We start from the raw sequence: 20,796 nt of genomic DNA on the forward strand, positions 1-20,796 counted from the left end.
TTATCGAGATGAGGCGATCTTACAGATACTATTGTGGGTGATCTTAGATACTATCATTTCATTTTTCTGGTTCAATTTAAGAGCTGCGTTTCAAGACTGACGAATATGTGGCGCGCAACACGACAAAATAGAAAATGTATAATATAAAATTATATGTGAAATTATTATTTGAACACTAAGGTCCGCCATGATTGTTATAGATCTTTTCTTGAATTTAATTGTCTTAATTATTATATCCCGCACCTGGTTCCATAATCCTCAAATTTGAATTCTAAATTCGGTCAAAGAAAGCAGGAAGTCATTGTATTGCAAGACGCGACGGGTATAAATAATTAATATAATTAAAATTACGTCGATCTAAATCTAATTTAGTGGAAACGTGGGCTCGTTAACGCGTTACAAAATGCTTTCTACTTTGCTTCTGGTAGCAGCGCGGACTGAACATCGCGTCTTGCATCGCCTACTTTGCGCCTGCGTCCCTAATCTCGCTATTGTTTTGCGAGGATTATTTCACGGCGGAGGTGGCTAATTGCACGTCACTGTCGACGTGCGTGGGAAAGTGCTAACGATTTTCACGCGTGACTTCGCGAACGACGTTATCTCGCTTCTATCGCTCCGATTCGATGACGAAAAAGTAGAAATCCGTATTTTTATCACGATTGAGTCATTTCTCTCGTGCTTATTATTAAAATGATCTAAAATTGGCAAGACTACTTTTTAGTGTGTCGGTATATCTTAAAACATCTTTATAAATATTCATCGAAACTAGACAATTTTCTGTCTAAGTGCATTTACTCGTAAAGTCGAAAGAAATCAAGTGGAGACTGATTCTTATCGATTCTTATCTTGGACTTACAATAAGATCTAGCACTCTTATAATCGAATGTAATAATTGACATTTTTTTCAAGTAGAGATTTTTTATATTTTCACAATTTTTTATATTTATATTAATAAGAAGACATGAAAGACATATTTTGGTACCCTATTTTTTGGGTGTTACATAATGATTGCAACGTGTTTCCTTTCCGTATAAATTAATTTTTGGTTAGACTGAAATAAAAGTGAAAATTGACTTAGATCTGAAAACCTGATAATTTCGAAAGCTTAATCATCTCTAGTTTCACAATTTTAAATTCTATATTCCCCCTATATATTCTTTTCTTAGACCAATTCATATAAAAAAGAAAAATATGTAAAGCCTTATTGAATTTGTCGTAAACTTTGCGCGATTACTTTACAGCGCATTTAATCCATTCGTTGATTTTGGGAAGACGCAATTTCCGTTATGATCCAATGCTTATCGTCATCGGCGACCGCACATCCTCCGGCGATTACGGAATGAAGATCTATCAGGGACAGGCAGTCTGTCTGAACGGTTTGCACAGTCTGTTCCCGTCGTCGCGACGATTGCACGCGTGCGACTCGATTGACGAGGCAAATAGAACGGCATCCGGAAGCCTCATCTTGTTGTTTCATCTTACACGGTGTATAACGTCGCGGAAGCTTTCTATCGATCAATTTACATTGTTTAATTACTCGTTGTCATTCTTAATTAGTTTCCTCGTACATCGCTTTCCTTTATTCGAGGAAACGTGCAGGAAATGTTAATCTTTACGACAAGCTTGAAACTAGTTGTTTTTTTTTTTTTTTTTTCATCGATTGTTGTCTCTCGTCAACTTTGGGAGTTGAATCGCATTTCATCGTTATTGTTATTGTTATTATTTTTGCACGGCGGAGTTTCAATTAAAAACGCGGTGAAATTTTATATTTTAATATTTTCAGTTATGTAAACTCAAAGCGGGAACTTTCTGGATCCCACGGCTTCCGATTGAAATTGCGCTACACGTAGAAATAATATATAGATATTGCGCTGCGGCAACTCTCCAATATGTAGGTATTCGATTTCCAGACTGAATTGAATAGAAATTATATTTACCTCACTTTCGGAATGTTTTAAGTACTTTCGCATAACGCAACAGCTTGTGCGCACAAGCAATTCATACATATCGTCATCGCGAAGAAAATCCTCCCTCGAAGCTTCAAAATAAGTAGCATCAAATAAATAAATTTTAAAAAATGCTTGTTGTAACAAAAACATTTCCATCTGAATCATCCAAAGGCGTTTGATCACCGGGCAACCGTCAAGTCTTATTTTTGTCCGATACTTAATCGTGAAATCGATTCGAAGTGCGCGAAGTAACGCCTGACTAATAAATGTATCGAAAATAGAATCGTCTCCGTAATCTCGTAATCCTGACTCGAGTAGTCCCTCGTCATCGTCGCCCCTCCTCGCGTCGCGCGATGATTTCGCACGAGCCGATTGGCGCGGCGAACTAACGCGCCGGAATCCTCTTCATCGAGCGAGTCCTCGGCGCCGGATGCGATAAAGCGACTCGTCGTCGTCGTCGTCATCGTCGTCGTCGTCGTCGTCGTCGTCGTTGTACTCGTAGTTGTCCGCTCCTCCGATATAAGTGCGTTCACGCCGTGTCGGTCGGACGGGCGTTGCGAGAGCGACGCGAATAAAAGTCGGTGAAGTGTGCTAGGTCATTGCTTTTCAGCGACCGAGCCGAGTGATCCGTCACAGTCGTCGTCGCGGTACACCCGGTCTTAGACGCTCGCCCGTCCCGTTCGACTCCATTTTCTCTCGATTGCTTGTTAACGTCTCGTTGCAATTCGTCATCGTGACGATTTATCGAACGTAATCGCCCAATACGCGTGTAAATAATTTGCATCGACGCGTTCCGTTCGGAAGAGCCAGACAGTGTGTAATGAAATACGTTTTCCACGGTATCTGTCCGATTTTACGGTTCTGTGTAGATTGAAAGGGTATTTTATCGGGAAGAGCGGGAGCTACTATACGCTTGGATACTACCGGCGCGTACTCGGAGACCGACCACGTGGATCGGTAAACGGTTATCGCCGCGGATTTGTGAGGGATTGACTGATGGTTCGGTACATCTTGAGGGAGTGGTCGCGCTGTTTGTTATTTGACGATAACGCGTCGATAAGGCGCGTTTAATTGAGGGGGAAGGAGGTCGGGTGTCCCACTTGCTGGGCCATTACCGGTGTTTACAATACGAGAGTGCTGCACCGTCGTAAACGTGACGAAAGTGTTTCGCATTGGGGTCGATTAACACTCGATTACACGATCGCCATCGCGGCGATAGAATGAGTCGCAAGAAGGTGTGGAACTCCATTATGCGACGGAAGAAGAAGAATCACTTGGATTTAAGCTCCAAAGATGAGAATCCCTCTTCGGGCAGCGTTTGTAAGTTTGCGAAGGAAGTCGCGCGTCTTGCTTCTTTAGAGAGGAATCTTCATTACCTAGCTTCTTTCTTGCTTCAGTGACAAGCAATTCAGACGGACGAATTAATTCGAAAATGCGAAATTACGCGAAAGTGTTATTTATTTCGACATACGAAGGTTCTTCTCTAAAATATAAATAGCGCTACAGCTTTCTTCTCGCTTTGCTTGCTCGGTAGATTCCTCGCTTACTCTAACTGCCACGACGAACGCTTCGGTAGCATTATTCTTGATTAACTCGCTTCATGCATTGTTTCAATAATAACGCAACACCGGCTAAAGCTTAGGGTCTCTTTGCGGAAATGAAAACCGCAGCTTGTTTGTCTCACGTCATTAAATAGCCCGAACGCGCGAATGTGTGCACGTACGCGTGCACGCATTGTGACCTCACGTGGCGCTTTATCGCTCATAAAACCATCGTCGATTCGTCTAGATTTATCTCGGTCATATTAACGCGTAGAAGATTATTCATCGTTGCATGATAACGGCGCGCAGCAAGCGTGTCTCCTACCGAGTTTTCTTTCTCGCGGAGTTGTCTTTTCCTTATTTCGTGTGTGTTTTCTTCGCTCACGGATCAAGTGCAGGCGAAGCCGCAATTTTGCGCTTCCCGTTTCTCCGCCAGATTTATTTGATACAACCTTGCTTCATTTCTCGCGAGATTTGATTCGAGGTAGAGAGAGGTTTTTCCATCGCTGCAATTTTTCATTCGGCTTTCCGGCGAGAGAACCAATCGGATATTACGCGCTACATCTTTTTTTTTCCTATAAAATTTTCATTTCTACCCATTCCTCTCAGCCCTCGACGTTACATCGGCCTGACGCCTTTTGCATTCGAGATCCCAGGATTGGGAGGGAAAGAGAGAGCGAAAGAGAAGTCAGGACTGGCGGCATCTGCTGAAACATCGAACGGGAACGACATCGTATATAGTTGAGAAAAAAATATGACTGGACGCGAAGCGGTAGCTTGCAAGACGGAAAAGAGGAAAAGAAGAGAAATAAGCGTACTAAGAGCCGTGACGCGAGATAAATTCTCTTCAACAGCTCCGTAATTCGCTGAAGTTGATATAAAAGTAGGAGGAGCGTTATTGCATTTCACAGACGACAAATGTCCCGGAAAAGAGCGCGCAAAGGGCAAGGAAATGAAAAAATAGGACGGAAAAGAAACAGAACTGCGGAGATATACACCGAAGAAATTTTATTCTCAAGATCAAAGTACTGCGTACATACATATACTTCTTAACATACATGTCCTTGAATGAATAAGAATATATTTTTCTTTTCTAGAATATTCTTTGAAACTACAATAAAAATATATTTTTTCTAACTTCTAGACAGCGACAGTCCATGCAGTCTACACAGTAAAAAATAAAATGTCCCAGAAAGTCCACTCTAAATTTTACGTTAAAATAACTCAAAAGTTTTAAGTTAAAATAACTCTTATTTTAATTTAACTTTTGAGTTATTTTCACTTAAAATTTAGAGTGGACTTTCTGGGACATACAAAAGTGTTGAATTAGCATTTTATTTTTTACTGTTCATGTTTTATTTAGGTTTTAACAATATCATTAAAGTATCTCTTATAATTTAATACAGCCAATGCAGTGTGATATTAGACACTCGAAAATCCTAATCATTGTTTAGATAAGACAGAAATAAAAAAAGAGGTTCGAAGAGCTAACCTAATCGTCTCAGATAACATACGTGTTTTAAAGATCACTATAATTTTTATTAGTTTGTTTTTAACCTTCACAATTGGCAAAGTGTATTCCAACAGGTTCAATATTTTAAAAATACATTTCCCTTTTCATTTGTGAAAAATCAGTCCTAGAATAAGAGGAAAATCCTATAAAATTTTGTCCTACACATTCTTATAAAAATTAAAAGTATTTACTATTAATCTATCCTCTAGAAAAATTCCACCTGAAATTATTAAGTAAATTTTGGTGCACACATTTTAGAAGAGATCATTGTCAAATAAGAAGGAAATTTTCAAGATGGGAAAAATTTTTTTCGGTGTAAGAGCAGAGAAGCCGACAATGTGAATAAGCTCCTAATTTTATTCCGTCGATTGAATCGACATCTGTTATTTCCACTTTTTACCCGGAATCACTGCTAATACTGCCAAATCTTCCTCGGACTCTTTCGCGATCTGAAAGTAAGACATGAATTATTTACGGCGCATTCGGAGCGGAGCTAAAATTCGAATCGCCATGTTTCCATCGCCTCCGTGAATGAAACGGATGAATAAAGAGGAAAGAAAACGACGGCACTACGTTGCCTCTTCAGTCGACGGTAGATTTTAATTGAAACGTCCGCGCATTTAATTAAAAATCACTGTCCGCTATGATGCCGACCTGAAGTCGACTGTCCAGTGAGACTCGATTCTTCGCGCGCGGTAAAATTACGTTTTTGTGATTTCACTTTCACAGCAAAAAAAAAGATTTAAAAAACATCGGAAAAAAATAACGAGAGAAAAAATAACGCTGCAAATGTACATCGTTAGATCGCATTCGCCTGTTGCGCGAAAGGAGGTGACGCGTAGAAACGAAATTAATTGAAGTACACGTGTATAATGAAACTCGATTTAAAATTCTGATTGCTTGCTATTCTACTTCTACTGTTGTTTATAATTCAGAATATAATTGAGCATATATTTTAAACATATTGTTCTTCTAGGCTACAAAGATCATTTCAAAGTATATAAGATTTATTTTTTAAATAGCATAGATAGAAATTCAAAACACGTTGGAAAAAAATCTTTAGGAAAAACGGTAATAACTGTAAACGATATCTGAATCTTTTCTAGATTACGGGTGATTATAATCATATAATATAAGGAAAAAAAATGTACAGCTAATTGTCGTGGCATAATTATTTCAAAATAACGTAAACCGTTAGATTTTAATGTTGGCAGTGTCATGAAAGAGTGACTACAGTAAAATAATCGGACCAGAACTTTTACACGCTCCCCTTTTGTGCTTCCAAGACGCGCGAGGGAGACAGATTCCGTTGTTCGTTCAAAGAGGCCCATTTGTCGAGATATTAAATAATTTCGATGTACCGACATTTCGCGGCGGTAATTGTTAATAACGCAGCGCAAAGGAAACGGTTACATGGATTAATTGGCGGAACGAATCGCCCCCGGGGAGATACGGGCACGGGGGCATTACGTGGATCGTCCCAAATACGGAACCGCGCGCATCGGAACGATCATTTTACCTTCTTCCTTTTTACGCGGAACCAAAGCGGATGCGAAAGAATTACCGCCCCGACGGTTAGCGCGGGGTGTAATATCCGAAATGATAGCCGAGTAATTCGCGTAGGATAGCGTAAGATGAAGCCGTCGTCTCTCCTCCATGGGGATCGATTTTTTTTCCGAGTAAATAGTTAATCGCTGCAGAATTCGAATTGCCGGATGATTCCGGATATGGAATAACGCTGGCACGAAGGAGAAGTAGCGACTCAAGGAGCGGCGATTCACGTGTATTCTCCTTGTATTGCGATCTGGTAATGTAAGCGAATAATGACGTAAGACGATTCCGCACTGTTGTACTACGGTTTCACGCGGTGTAACTACTTCATCTAACAACTATTGTTGCTAAAAGATAATTATTTCGATCGATTTAATACACGATATTTGGAAGCTGATAGATTCAGAATTTATTAGATTTGTTTAGTGACTACGTATGATTAAAAAAATTTTTTTAACTATTTTATATTAATATATGCAAGTGTGTGTAACATTTGTATTAAAATAAAAAAATTTCATGTTAGCTTTAATTTTTAGCAAATCACTATTCTTATAAATTAATAATTTGCATTTATAAGCTAGATTAATCTGATTAACAGAGAGATATGGAGAGAGAAAATAATTTTTATTTGTATTACAATTATATTACATTTGCAAGCATACAATAAATCTCTCAGTTTTACGTATTACGAAACTTCGTTATTGAAAATGATTTAGATTCAGATAAAAATTTTAAATGTACTTCAGCGCGAACGTTGAGGTACAAAAATAATTTTTTAAAATTTTGCATCGATACATATCGAAATCTGCGTGTTTACGTAGACTCTTTATTTTGACGTACCGAATGTAATGAAAGTTTGGAGGGGCTTTTAGCTAACACAAAAAATTAATGACCGGTGTTAACGGGCTCTTGATAGATATCAGACACAGAAATAACATATAACATGATAATACGCAAAAATATAGCAATAATTATATCATTCGACTGTTTATTCTGTCTGCTTTCTTTCACGATCGCTGCGGTATCTTATCCCGCAATAAGTGCATTAATAATTTGGAGCTTTATGGCACATACCGTCAGCTGCAGGACGAGAGTAATGGCGGCTTTGTCTTTCGTCTCGAGGGTTCTTTCCTCTTCCGCCGCCTCGCTCTTTGCGTTCTCCGCTTTCGTGCGAGCGTGATTCCTCCACTCTCTCCTCCGCATCTTTGCAACACCACGCAATCTCTTCCTTGGCGAGGTAGAACCCGAGATAGGTTGGCTATGCAAACGCCAAAGGGCTAGAAATCATCGGAAGGACGAGAGGAGTATCTCTTTACACGTTTCTTCGAATTTCTCTAAGGCAAGAAGAGCCTTTCATCTTATTGAGTTTTATGAGATTAGATTTGCTGCGTGATGTTTCCTAGAATAAGGAATTATTATACGTAGCTGCGAAAGATTGCTGTCATTGCATTTGATGTATTAAGAATATTACATTCAGCTAATCTTACTTTGTATTTATCAAATGTTTTAAATTAGATATTAAAATTAATATAAATTAAGATATATAAATTTCAAGTTAAATATAAATTAATTTAGATACAATTTGCAAAATTAGAGCAAACATCTCTTGTGCATATGTGAGCGATTCCGGTAGGATTGCGGTTTAGAATTGAACATAGGATAAATTTACATTTATCTTGTTGTACATAGACGTCTGGCAACGCCAAGTTTTTGTACTTAAAAAAATTTGCGATGGTCGAATTTTTGCAATTTAATAACAGAATATAAAACATTTATAAAAAGTGGGCGCTTTCTGATCTTACTCTATCCCTGCCAGAAATCGTACGAAATCATCTTTCTGAATTTTATACTTGGCTAAAAGACTTGACAATTATGTCTCTATAATAAAGAACAACTTAAGAAATGGCTTTGCGTGTATTTCTTTATCTGATACAATAACAATCACACAGACTTCGTCTTGCAGTTCATCACGTTTCGCTGAGTCAGGTTTGTTTTTGCCGAAGAAACCAAATCGAGCGCGGATTTGCCATAATGTTTTATGATCCGTAGAGAATACTTTCTTTTTCTCTGAACTCGCGCACAATCGGACTCTGCGGTAATTATGAGTGCCGCTTGCCTTTTAAGAACCGAGATGGTCCATTGTGTGTCCGCACTCTCTTCTTCTTGCGACAGCTCGTAAAAGCAGCGCTCTAATTGTGCGACGTAAATGCTTATATCCGATCTTTGTTAAATACGCTCAACTTGGGCATGTTCTAGATTACTGAGAACAATAAGTGAATAAAATGGTTTTGGTAACGAGTCAAATATTTGAAAATTGCGAATATAAGAAAAATTTGTTCTTTTGCATCAAATTAGGATCTTTTTTTTCATTGTGTGATGAATAATAAATTTGAAGCATAATGTTGTTAGTACTTTTATCTTTGTGTTTTTTGTGCGAGAGAATTTTGTAAAGTTATAGATACATTATTTCAAAACTTTAGATTAGAATATAAGATGTATACAGTATTTTGTATCAATTTCAATCTGAAATGTATTCGTAAAATTATACATGTAATGTTGCGATAAAATGATTGAATGAACCGGTTGAGAGTCTAGTTTCCAAACAGAACCGTCGTATTGAGTAGTGGGCTAGGTTCATCTGGCTCCTCCTACGTTGTCGTATGAGTCAATCTCCTTGTACGGCAAGGAGGAGCGCGTCCGCCTATTTCGCACCGGAAATACAGTGTGGTTGACGAGTTGACGATCTTTCCTTATTACGAGCCGCGCCTTATTACTCCTTTCTTTTGCGATTCACGAAACAGTTTGAATTTTCTCAATTCTCAAATTTGATTTTCACGAAATTGAGAGACATGTTTATCGTATTGGTAACCAACCAGAGTCACAATTTTATTTTACAAAATGTGGAAATTTTTGGAATTTTTTGACTATTTTAGGAAGCTAAAATAGTTAAAAATTTTTGAATCGTCAAATAAAAATTCCATAACAGATTATCTATTATGCAAAAATGTTCGACAGATTGACAAAATTAATTTCTGGTTATATTGCACGTATGTAAGTATGGTTTTTCTTTCAAAATCATTCTTCTGAATGAACCTCTGTGGAAGTGTGTTATGAAATCGCGAATGCGAACACCGGGAGTAAAGATACGGGTGAAAAAAAATCGCAAAAATTATAGGCCTTGAAAGTAAATTTATTGCACACATTCGCTGATGTAAATACGTGTAATTATGATTTGGAAATTGCCCACGCTTTCTCTTGTTCTTTTACTAATGAAATGGCACTTCACTGTTCTGTCGATAACAATCATTACATCGCGCAATCCAATCGACGACAATGCATCTAAATTCAACAGTATGTCGCAATGTAACGTGACTAACGTGGTCCGATCGTTGCACACGGTAGACGACATAACATGAACTGATCGTCGATTTCGTTCGCGATTCATTTCAGCGTATAAACATTGCTCAGAAATCTTTGTCAAATTTACAATGACATATCTCAATGTATTATTTATTTGAATTATCATTAAGATGGGATGAAAAATAGACTTTTGTTTTATTCCAAATATTTATAATTTACGATGTTGCTCTGTAAATTTGTGTACAGTCACCATTCAGAGACAGGGATGAATGGACCAGCATGTATTAAATATCTGTTTTTCTCTCTCCCCTCTACATCTTCTTCATAGTACGCACACGGATACGTCCACAGCACGAATACGTATGCGAAGCGATAGAGTTACGGAAGCGTTTCCGTATTTTGTTGTCGGTCTTATCTGGTTTTCTGATTGCGACAGTGGTTCTCAATTGACCGCTGCCTGTAATTTCCGGATGCTTTGAGATGCTTAGGGCCAGTTTCACAACCATCGGTTAATTTAATCGGCTGATTATTCTATCAGAATTGACCAATTGTATTTGTCGTTAAGTAGAATTGACCAGAAATAACCAATCACTGTTGACACTTAACCGGTCAGTTAAGTTAATCGGTAGTTGTGAAACTGGCCCTTAGAGAGAGAGTGGAAAGGTTTGAACTGAATTTTTTTTTTAATTTTAAACCTTTCCACTTTTCTTAAATATATCATTTTTCTATCTAAAAGGTGAGTTTATCGATGCATTTATCGGACACAGAACTATTATTGGATATTATTAAATATAAAAAAACACTATTTAATTTGCTTTAAAAAATGTACAATATGTTCTTTTTCTTTTAAAGCTGAAAAAAATTTACAAAATATCATCTAAACATTATTCCGAACTATGCTTTACTTTTTACTAACATAGAAACGTTTTTATTAACAACATACATTTTGTAAATACGGATGGCACAGCTAAATTTTATACACCGTGAATTTTTCTTATCCGGTATGCTTGACGCTGTATAGTTTTCCCGAGAAAGCTACGTTTATTCTTTTTATATTCTCATATTTTTGGATTTATCAACGTAAACGTAATGCCCATATAGCGCCGTTATTACGACGAGTTTCTACGTTGCCAAGAAGAGGATCTCAACACAGGCACACTTTGGATTCTGAATTATCCTCGTTGCGCGAGCATGATAGTAATCATCTTTTCGTGGAGTGTAAGTGTGCTCTTGCGTAAACATATTTTTATATAAATATTATTTTATAAAAAAATATATATTTATAATTTTTCGGCGTGATTATATAACTGAAAGAGTTTCCAATGTTTATTGATCTTATGACTGGTAATGACTAGTTTTATAAAATATCAGTTTATTTTCTTAGATTAGTTTAATTCGATAAGTTTCGTTCAGTTATTTTCGCTCTTTTACTCATTGGGTTCACTTATCTAAAAAGATATTACTTTTCCCATCACGATCATGCTGAAAGACGGTGGAACGATTTTCTTAGTGTTTACGCGAGAAGATCAGCCATCTGGAATCGAGCCAGCGGTATTTTTACGCGTTTTGTTGGTCGAACGAGACGGAAACTGCTGCGCAAACGAAAGCTGCAATATAGAACGATCTATAGTCGCCGTTACACGAAACGACCGAATTTCGGGTCGGGGCCAAAGAGTTTTTCAATGCAGTTGTGCGGACAGTATTGCGGGAAACTCGTGTGCGCAAACTATGACCCATATTCACGGGCCATTCGCAAAACTGAAATGAGAAGTTGCAGACGGAATGAATGTGGGCATGCTCGCTTATTTACTCTGTGAGCAAAGGGATATTTAAAATTGCATCCGATTGAAGGACAGATCATCGATTTCTAGGTGTAAAGTTTCAATTCCGAGAGCAATGTGCACTGAGAAAAATGCCTGATAACGTTTGGTTGAATAGTGATCAAATGAGCTTTATAGTTATAATTAATAAATATATAATTGTTTTTGACCAAACAATTTGTAGCCTTAACCAAATAATTATTTTCATACTACGAGAAACAAATAGTTTTGTTAAATTTAACTAAATTTTTGGTATCAGTAACTATAAAATTCAATTGATCACTACTCAACCAAAACGTTAGTTGCTATTACTAAAAATTTCTCTCGGTGTGATATGTATAAAATTTATAAAAGACATACGTTGCAAAAGCGATGTAAATGAAGATAACAGGACAAGATAGTTTATATTGACGAAATCAAATGAGAAAGAATTAATTGCGTACAATAGAGAAGAATGAAGTTAATTAATACAACTCGATTTTTTTTCTTTTCATCTCTCGTGATACCAAGTTAAACCGTTTAATTTTCTTTATGTACAAAACACTGAGTTTTTTTTCTTTTTAAGAAAGTGAAAAGCTATGATTAGACTGCGAAATTCAACACAATTGAAACACAATTGCAATTGCAATTAAATTTGCATTACTTTGATCTTTATCTGTATTCACGGTGAATATCTCTGATACGATCTTGTTTGTCCGATTGTAATACATTATTCAATCAATATACCAGTAACGTAATCAGCAAAATACGTTACTTATCCGTCGGAACAATTTTTCTCGCCGTTTGCAGATCCTTAAGCTTGCTAAGTACACGAGATTTCTTCAAGATCTCGCGCAGATTAGGACGACGGAAGTAGACCGCGCGCGTGGAAATTGGCAGAGGTGCGCAATGAATGCAGCTTTCACCAGATTACGCAAAAGAGGCGGTGAGGCTGCAGTTCGAAATACAATCGCGAAACAATGACCAAGAAACGCGAGCAGATTCAATTCACGAAGCAGAAGGAAAAATGTGTCCCGGTTTCTCAACCAGAAAAAGACAGCCGGTGTGCAATTACAGCAGGAAAATATCCTTGATATCTTTCGAGTCGTTTCTCCCGTTCGTCAACCCTCTTGTTAATCATATAATCTAAATGCACGAGCGTCGAATAGTTAATAAATTAAAATATATTAACCGACTATAAAATGTATTACGATCGAACAAAGGGAGTTGTATCCGAGATGTTCGCCATGAATTACAGATTACAGATAGAGATCAAAATAATGCAAATTAATGTGATAACAATTAATTATAATTAATTTCACTAAATTAACAATTAGTTATACATACTTTGCGGATAAAAATTAACAGATGTAAATGAAAGGTTTAATTAAATTATGGTTGATGTTAAATATAAATAATATAAAAATTTTTGAAATAATATTCTAAATTATATACTAATTTATAATACTAAATAGTATTAAATAATATTGTACTTTTATATTCTAAATAATGCAAATTCGTGTTTACACATATATTTTCCTCGGTAATTTTTAATTATATTCATGGGCAACTTTTTAAATTATAGTAAAAATATCTGTTACTGGGCGAAGTATTCGTGTAAAAATCCACTTTATGTCGAAACTCAATTGTATGTACCGTGATGTATAAAATTAATGATATTATACTCCATTTGGCGGAGCAAAAAAAGATCATCTCGTTACGCACTATGACCCGGTTTCGCCCTATGGCGATTAATTTCATTGTGCCAACGACAAAGGCGATTTTGTGCGAAGAGTATAAAAGCGACGAAGAGCCGGACGATGATCTTTTTGCTCTCGGAATAGTTGGTTGAGTATTAACGTGAACGGAATGACGCAACGAACATTAAGAGGAGCGATGGATTTCGTAAGAAACGGACAATCTCGCGATCTTTTCTAACCTGATCTCTTTAATTTCCAGATCCTCATCCGCTTTTCTCACCGTATTCTAAATCGTTGCGCAACGTGAAAAGCGTTACCGATTTTAGAAGATTTTAGATAACATAGAAACGCGCGACGCGCAGAAACGTAGAATTAACAATCCGTAACGGTTATAGTTATCCTATTCTAAGTAACATAATGACATGTTCGGCGATACGCCTCTCGACACGCCTTATTCTTTTGCAGATCCTTATCGCGACTCGGATGCAATTAGAGTTATTTTTTATATTCTTAGCGCTCGCGTTTTATCCTTATTTAATATTGAAGGATCAACTTTCGTGATTTAACATATCATACACTAAGCCATTTAACATATCATACACTAAGAAAAAAAAAAATTATTTGAATATTTGCAATGAAATATTTACTTACGATACATGAATATTTATTCAATAAAAAAAGTGATAGTTCAATTACATTAGTGGTTCTTGTACTAAATAAATATTTATTTATATTTAATAAATTATTTTATTGCAACTATTTCAACAAATATTTATTAAAATTTAGTAATTTTTTTCTCTCAATATATGATTATGTTTCGAAACATTAAATTTGTTATTAATAACTGTATAAATGCGGATACTTGAAATAATTTATACAACAGAGATCAAAAAATTTAGTTCAAGATAAATCTGCAGTATAGTTTTTTTAAATATTCCGATTCAGCATAAACTTACGTGCAACGAAAAACATGCTCAAACGCTTTCACAGCAGTTCATCGATTTTAATAAACGTTCGTTTTTATTTTGTGAAAATATCGGGGTAATATTAAATGTTGATTTTTCCACAAACAGATATTGCACAACCGTTAAGTAACCGACCGGTTGGCGAATTACTCACCAGAGCACTAATGAAAAGTAACCTCGCGCGAGATGAATTGCCGACTTACGTGTACAATGAGGAAAAGTCAAAGGTGATTTAATTACTGGCGACCTTATTTATTGTTAAATTTCATGTGAGAGATACTGTCGTTGCTAGCAAGCTTTATAAAACTATGTTTAAACTGAAACTATCTAACACTCAAAATATATATTTAGTTTACTTAATTTAATGATGTTAATAAATAGCAAATTCCATATTCCGCGATTAATCTCACTGACAAATGCGAAAGAAAAACACAGAATAAATGTAATTATGGAGAGACAGAGAGAGAGAGAGAGAGAGAGAGAGAGAGAGAGAGAGAGATGGAATAATACAAAATAAACGGTAATAGTCCTGGCTTTGTTTGAACATCACTGCGTTAAAACAATTTGAGATATTTCTGGACCTGTTCCTCCATATAGCTAAATTAATTTACATCGTTACCGCGAGTAATTACGAAAAGCCATATTTGCCAACTGGAAAATATAGCAACGAGCATATTTACAGTACACCGAATTTCTCATATCCGCAAAAATAATTGAATCCCGAAAACGCATGACGTATGATTGCGGCTTTTTTTCACCTCTGTCACATGGGGCAATCTTCGTTAGTGCGATCCACTGCGTAAAGTGTCGCAAACGTGCGCGGGATTGACCCGACAGATCAACAGACACGAGGAGGAGGAGGAGGAGGAGGCCTTAATTGGTTCATGTAATTCCGCACGTATACGTTCGGCGTAAACGTTCGCACGAGTGCATCGTTGCGCACGTTCGTTCGCGATCGTACTTCGCTATCCGAACGAGTGCGCGCGTATGCGTGTACATACGTGCGTGCGCTTCTGCCCTGCGAAAGGACGCACGAGACAATCGCCGATAGTATCCGACGGAGCGAAGGGTCGCGGAAATTGGTTTAATTGACCGGATTGGATTCAGCCGCTACGTCCGATCGTGCGTTGCGGTGCTTGACCCGGATCGGATTCAATGAAAACGCCTTCATTAATTTTTATGTTGGGTACCCGGGGAGTGTACACGAGCTCGAGGGAAGTTCCATCCCTGCCAGTCCCCCCAGCCGCACGATTGGAGATAATCAGTCGTGGCACTCCCGAGGAGTAATGCGTTAATGTGAGCGTTCTGATTGGCTCGGCTTCGGCAGACATCGAGGGCTAAGTTTGTTTCCCTTGACTCGGCGATTTAACAAATAAATCGTCTCCGATAAAGAAACGTCGAAACTTCACTGATAATAAACATCAATCTAGACTGATCAATATCATACAATATAAGTTTTTGAAGTTTTTAAAGTTTTATTCGTGCGAAAACAACGAGTTTAATGCATCAGTGTCGATATTTTGTCTGGACTTGAGTAAATAATTCGCATTTCAGAGGTGAAAATCTTGTATTTCAAAATAGAAAATGTAATTACGAGGTACAATTGCGTAATTATTTCGATCGCATTCTATTCTGTTGAGACAATGTCGTAAACGATCATTAAGCATTAAAGCTAACAGTAAAGCTAGCCTTTCTGATAATATCTTCTTTTCTTTTTGTTACAGGTGAGTTAAAGTCCCAGTCTTTGCCAAGAGGCTTTCCACCGCAAATAATAGTGCAGCAGATTGACGATTACGAAGGTAAAAATCTAGTTAATCAGTCTGCGAAGTTAATTAGTCGCTAATATCAATTTTACAATCAAGCGTGCTACCAGGCCATTTCCTGGGAATGTTAATTACAAGCGTGATTGTTCCCCGAGAAATAACGCCGCCCGCCGCTTTTCGTCGACGATCGTGGAAAGATCAGAAGCATTCAATATGCCGGAGCGATTCAATGCGTATTTACGATTGTTCCTTGCCTTGGAAGGCAGAATCTTGCGGTATTTGTGTCGATTAAAAATGGAAGAATCGAGCGCAAGTACGATCCAGCGATTCCGTGGAAGTTAACATGGAGAGACTATTGGAATCAATTTATTAGCTTTCTCATTTGTTAATGGAAATGCAGTGGCAAGAACTATTTAATTTTTTACGCGTGATTAATCTACTTAATCGATAATTTCATTCGCGCTGCATTAATTTAATACAATTTAGAGCAGCATGAAATGAAATGAAAATTGAATGACCTCCGACAGCAAGTTTTGAAAATTCGAGCCGTTTTTACGCGCTGTCCGTGTACGTAATACTTTACGTAACAAAACCATTGAAATTCGCGCATTGTGCGAATTACGCCGCCAATTGCAGTTCGTGAAAAAAATCGCTAATTTCTCTATTTGCTGTCGCGCGACCCGAGGTCGACTCGCTCCGCGGCGCGATCGTTAAAAAGGCCAAGGTATTTTTTATTCTACCGAAGTAATTTACCAGTCACTTCGGTTTTTATCAACGGTATAACCGAGTGACCCTTATTTCTCGGTCCGTCGATTGGCAAACGCATTCGACTCGCAGGGAGATATTTCACCTGCGTGTTGGACGCCCCGTGCCCGTTAATTATTCAAATTGCCGCATATGCGACCACCACTCATGGACACAGCTTGCTTGTAACTTAGACCGTCCGTGTGTATTTCCGGTCGTTCCACGCGTTACGTACGCACTGACACGCGTGAACCTCGGACATGCAACGAATGTATCATACGCTTCTTCGTCTTTGTCTCGTTATCTTCCTTTCAGGTAGCCGAAGGTGCATCTTGTCCTTCGGCGTTTGCACGTACGTCATATGTCCTTCCGTTTCAGACTAATTTTCTTCCTGTACGTGAGATTATTCCTTCATTTTCTGTAATTGCCTTGTAACTTTTGTTGATCCTGTGCATAATTGATTTAAAAAATTTAAGCTCAACGTGTTTAAAGTCTTTAGCATTTTAAGATTTAAAATATAAAATGTTGGAAAAATTTATTAATGAGTCAAAAAAGTGAAAATGATGGTAATTTTTTATTAAAATTAATTTTTATTAATAAAAAAAGTTTCTATAGATGTAGTTGCAAAAGAGTAGGTTTTAACGTAATAAAAGATTATGTAATCTCGATAAATAATTATTGTAACAATGTATTGGACGTAAAACTCACTGTTAACGTATCAATACGATACAAATTACTTCCGGTGACATCCAGTGAGAACGCGCAACATTGTAGTTTCAATCGCGTGTACCGGAACCGGAAGAACAATGTCGTCGAAGACCAGGTAAATCTAGCAGGTGCTCTTCCTCTCTGGCTCCTTTGAGAGCTGTGCCGCTTTCTCATTGTTGTTTTCATTGAGCAGTGTCACTTTCGTCTCTTCATCAGCATGCAAAGGAAGACTTTACTTCCTGTTGTCTTTCCTCCGCCATTATTCTCGACGGTTTGCATCAAATTCTTTGTTAGACATATTTTAAAATTATAAATCTTTTCATAATCTTGGTTGGTCGACTTCCGCCAACGAATTATTTCGTTTAAAAACTGCAAGTTGCATTTACTTAAAAGTGTGTAATAAAAAGATGCGTGTGTCAATATAATTTTTTTATTATTGGCGCTTAAACGCGACGCATTTCTCTCATGGGTAATGAAAAAAATAATATTGCATCATTGTTAGAAGTTGTTCAATGATTTTTCCCTAGCATAATTTTACTGGTTTAATATTGAACGAAGCAAGTAGCGTGGCCAACTTCCTCGGCGCGTTATGTTTCGTGTGTGACTTCTATTTGCACGAAGATCAGTTCTTGGCAAGCGGCCCGAGGAAATGCGGGCACGTTTTCATTGATATAAGTTTCAATACCGAACTTCAACTTCGCCGCTGTTTCTCGATATTATGCGCTCCGTCCGCTGCTATAAATGATACAGTAACGTATTTCAGAAATCGTTGGTTAGTATAATTACATGATCATCAGCTGCGCCAATGCAATACATTTTAATTAGCAAGTTCTTGAAATTTAATATTTTAAATACCAATTTTGAACTTTTTGTTATATATATTTAATAGGAGAAATTAATTTTGAAGTTGATACAATGAGAGAAAAAATTCCTAAATTTCAATAAACATTTATTCGAATAGTCCTAATGAAATATTTACTTATGGCGTATAAATATTTACTCTATAAGAAAAAATGATACTTAAATTAAAGTAGTTCTTGTGCTAAATAAATATTTACATTTAATAAATATTTCATTAGCACCATTAGAATAAATATTTATTAAAAATTAAATTTATTGTTAATTTTTCTCTCAGGGTATCTATGAAATTTGCGACGCCCTGACACAGATTGTGAAGCAGTTCAGTGCTACTTTAAAAAGAGAAAACACACGTCTTCCGAATAAGACTTTAATCCTGGTGATTGCCCCATTTGTTTTCTCAGCTGGAACTTATTACAAGCATCGAGCATTCGGAATGCACTTTTAGTGTGATGCGGAGAACTGGATCCAAGGTAAACGGATCGAGGAACGGGAACAAACAACATGGCACAGTGCACTACGCGAAACTAGAAAATTCTACCGTCGACCGTGCATGAATGCTTCACCTTCGATGTCATTATCACAAAGCGAAGACCTAGTGGGCATTGTTAACGCGTATTTATGATGCGGCATGGCTAGCAGCCAGGCTAATGCGACAGCATAATGCATCGTTTTGCGTACAGCACGTTTGTACGAGTCATCTTGAAGTTGGTGTACACGTAATGCGCGCATGTACATTTAGGTCGTCGCGCGCGAATAGGGATTTTGGAAATGGTTAACGCTCCGCAGCTTGCCGTGCATATTTCATCGGGTAGCCATTAGAGGTGGCCCATGTGCTCGCTGCGGAAATTCCGTTCCCTTCAAGGTCCGCGTATCCTCCGAGGAATTTATCTTCCCGGCAATACGGCGCGCGCCAAAAGCTCTCGCGTCCAATAACTATTATTAATCGCGCGTACAATAGTACGCCCTGGAAATATTGATCGATGCCTCGCTCCGCTCGCACGATTTTTACCTCCATTAACAATACCCGTGTAGACGGTGTACGCCGATGTATCGCGTGCGTTCCGTTAGAACCGTCGTGAGATCCGTGTCGCGGATAAAGAATCGTACGATAGCGGAGACGACAGTATGTTGGCTAGCAGCAAAACGAAAAGAGCGTTAACCATTTTTTTTTTTTTTTATTACAACGAAACATTGCAAGTTTTCATTTGTGAATAATTACATTTACTCAGATTTTTAGCTTGGTTTAATTCGACCTGCGTTCGGATATGCGCTGCCTGTATCGAAAATCTATAGTATACTCAACGTGAACCGTAAATTTTTAGAACTGGCGGTATATATCCGAACATGGCCTTGGTTTGTCTCGTATATAGTTGTTTTTATTCATAAAAAAGTTGGACCGTTGAAAAACTTAATGCTACTTGAGCGATATCTTTCTTGTTATTTCAATATCAAATGAAGGAAGGTAACTTTGTCAGCGGTGGTGGATTGGCTATGAAAGTCATGTTGAAAGAGAGATCCACTCAGTGAAGAAGCTTACCCGGGTCAAAGTAATAGGCGTCTTATGACAACAATGGATCGTAAAATTTCTAGAAAGTATTATAGTTCAGCGAAAAATAACGTTGTCCTGAATAATTACAATTTTTTCTTTTCTTTTCTATAATGTCTTATTTTCTGTCGCGATATTGAATATTTACGACATTCGATGCATAGAAATGTGCTCGATTCAAATGTCTCTTACCTTCTAAATACTTGCTCACGGTTTACATCTAATTTAAGCGTTCGTGAAATAAAAGACAAAATTTGTAACAAATATAAAGAACGATGTCATTTATTAAATGGACTTCTTTACTTGAAATCTTATTCAGTTTGACGTGAAATAACATTCATGAGCGTTTTTTTTAACGTAAATAGTAAATTCCGCATAAAAAAAGAGTACTCTTCCGAAATTCTTTTTCCTGCGTCCTGTATCGGGCATGTCATCTAGTGAACGTTTCGAACAGGACTCTGATGAAAGTAAGAAGTTTATTTTCTGTGGGAAAGTACAAGTGATAATCTCACGATGCAAACGTATTTTTGTGTTTGGGGTTCCGCTATTAGCTTCAGTTAACGCTTGCTGCATTACGACGATAAAGAAATCGGAAAAGCAATCTTCGAAAATTGGCAAAGTTGCGCGAAATGGGAATTCTTTCATTCCCAATCTCATTTATCAAGACGTATCACAACGGTTCGAAGAGCAAATTCCGCTCCATTTATGGACCAACTAATGATCTTCCATTCTCAAATTACTCAAAAGTTTGTGTGTGGGAACGGATAGATAACTTCTACACACGATTCTTTATATC

At 37.4% G+C, this 20,796-nt stretch overlaps 1 protein-coding gene across 12 annotated transcripts in view; it reads left to right on the forward strand.

The window, feature by feature from the left end:
* LOC105201550 (ras GTPase-activating protein raskol) overlaps positions 1–20,796 on the forward strand; it is a 312,586-nt gene that overhangs the window by 164,616 nt on the left and 127,174 nt on the right. For 6 of the 12 annotated variants that reach the window (XM_039457163.1, XM_039457574.1, XM_026134478.2 and 3 more), the window contains one exon: positions 16,103–16,177. The exons of 2 other annotated variants lie outside the window; for them this stretch is intronic. In XM_039457163.1, coding sequence (XP_039313097.1) covers positions 16,103–16,177 — 75 coding nt within the window. Of the gene's footprint in view, positions 1–2,478; positions 3,270–11,015; positions 11,133–16,102; positions 16,178–20,796 lie in introns of those variants that run through there. 4 more of the 12 variants (XM_039457245.1, XM_039457270.1, XM_039457338.1 and 1 more) reach the window with 2 other exon arrangements.

The sequence above is a fragment of the Solenopsis invicta genome, chromosome 1, assembly GCF_016802725.1.
Source record: "Solenopsis invicta isolate M01_SB chromosome 1, UNIL_Sinv_3.0, whole genome shotgun sequence".
In the NCBI taxonomy this organism is placed as follows: Eukaryota; Metazoa; Arthropoda; class Insecta; order Hymenoptera; family Formicidae; genus Solenopsis; species Solenopsis invicta.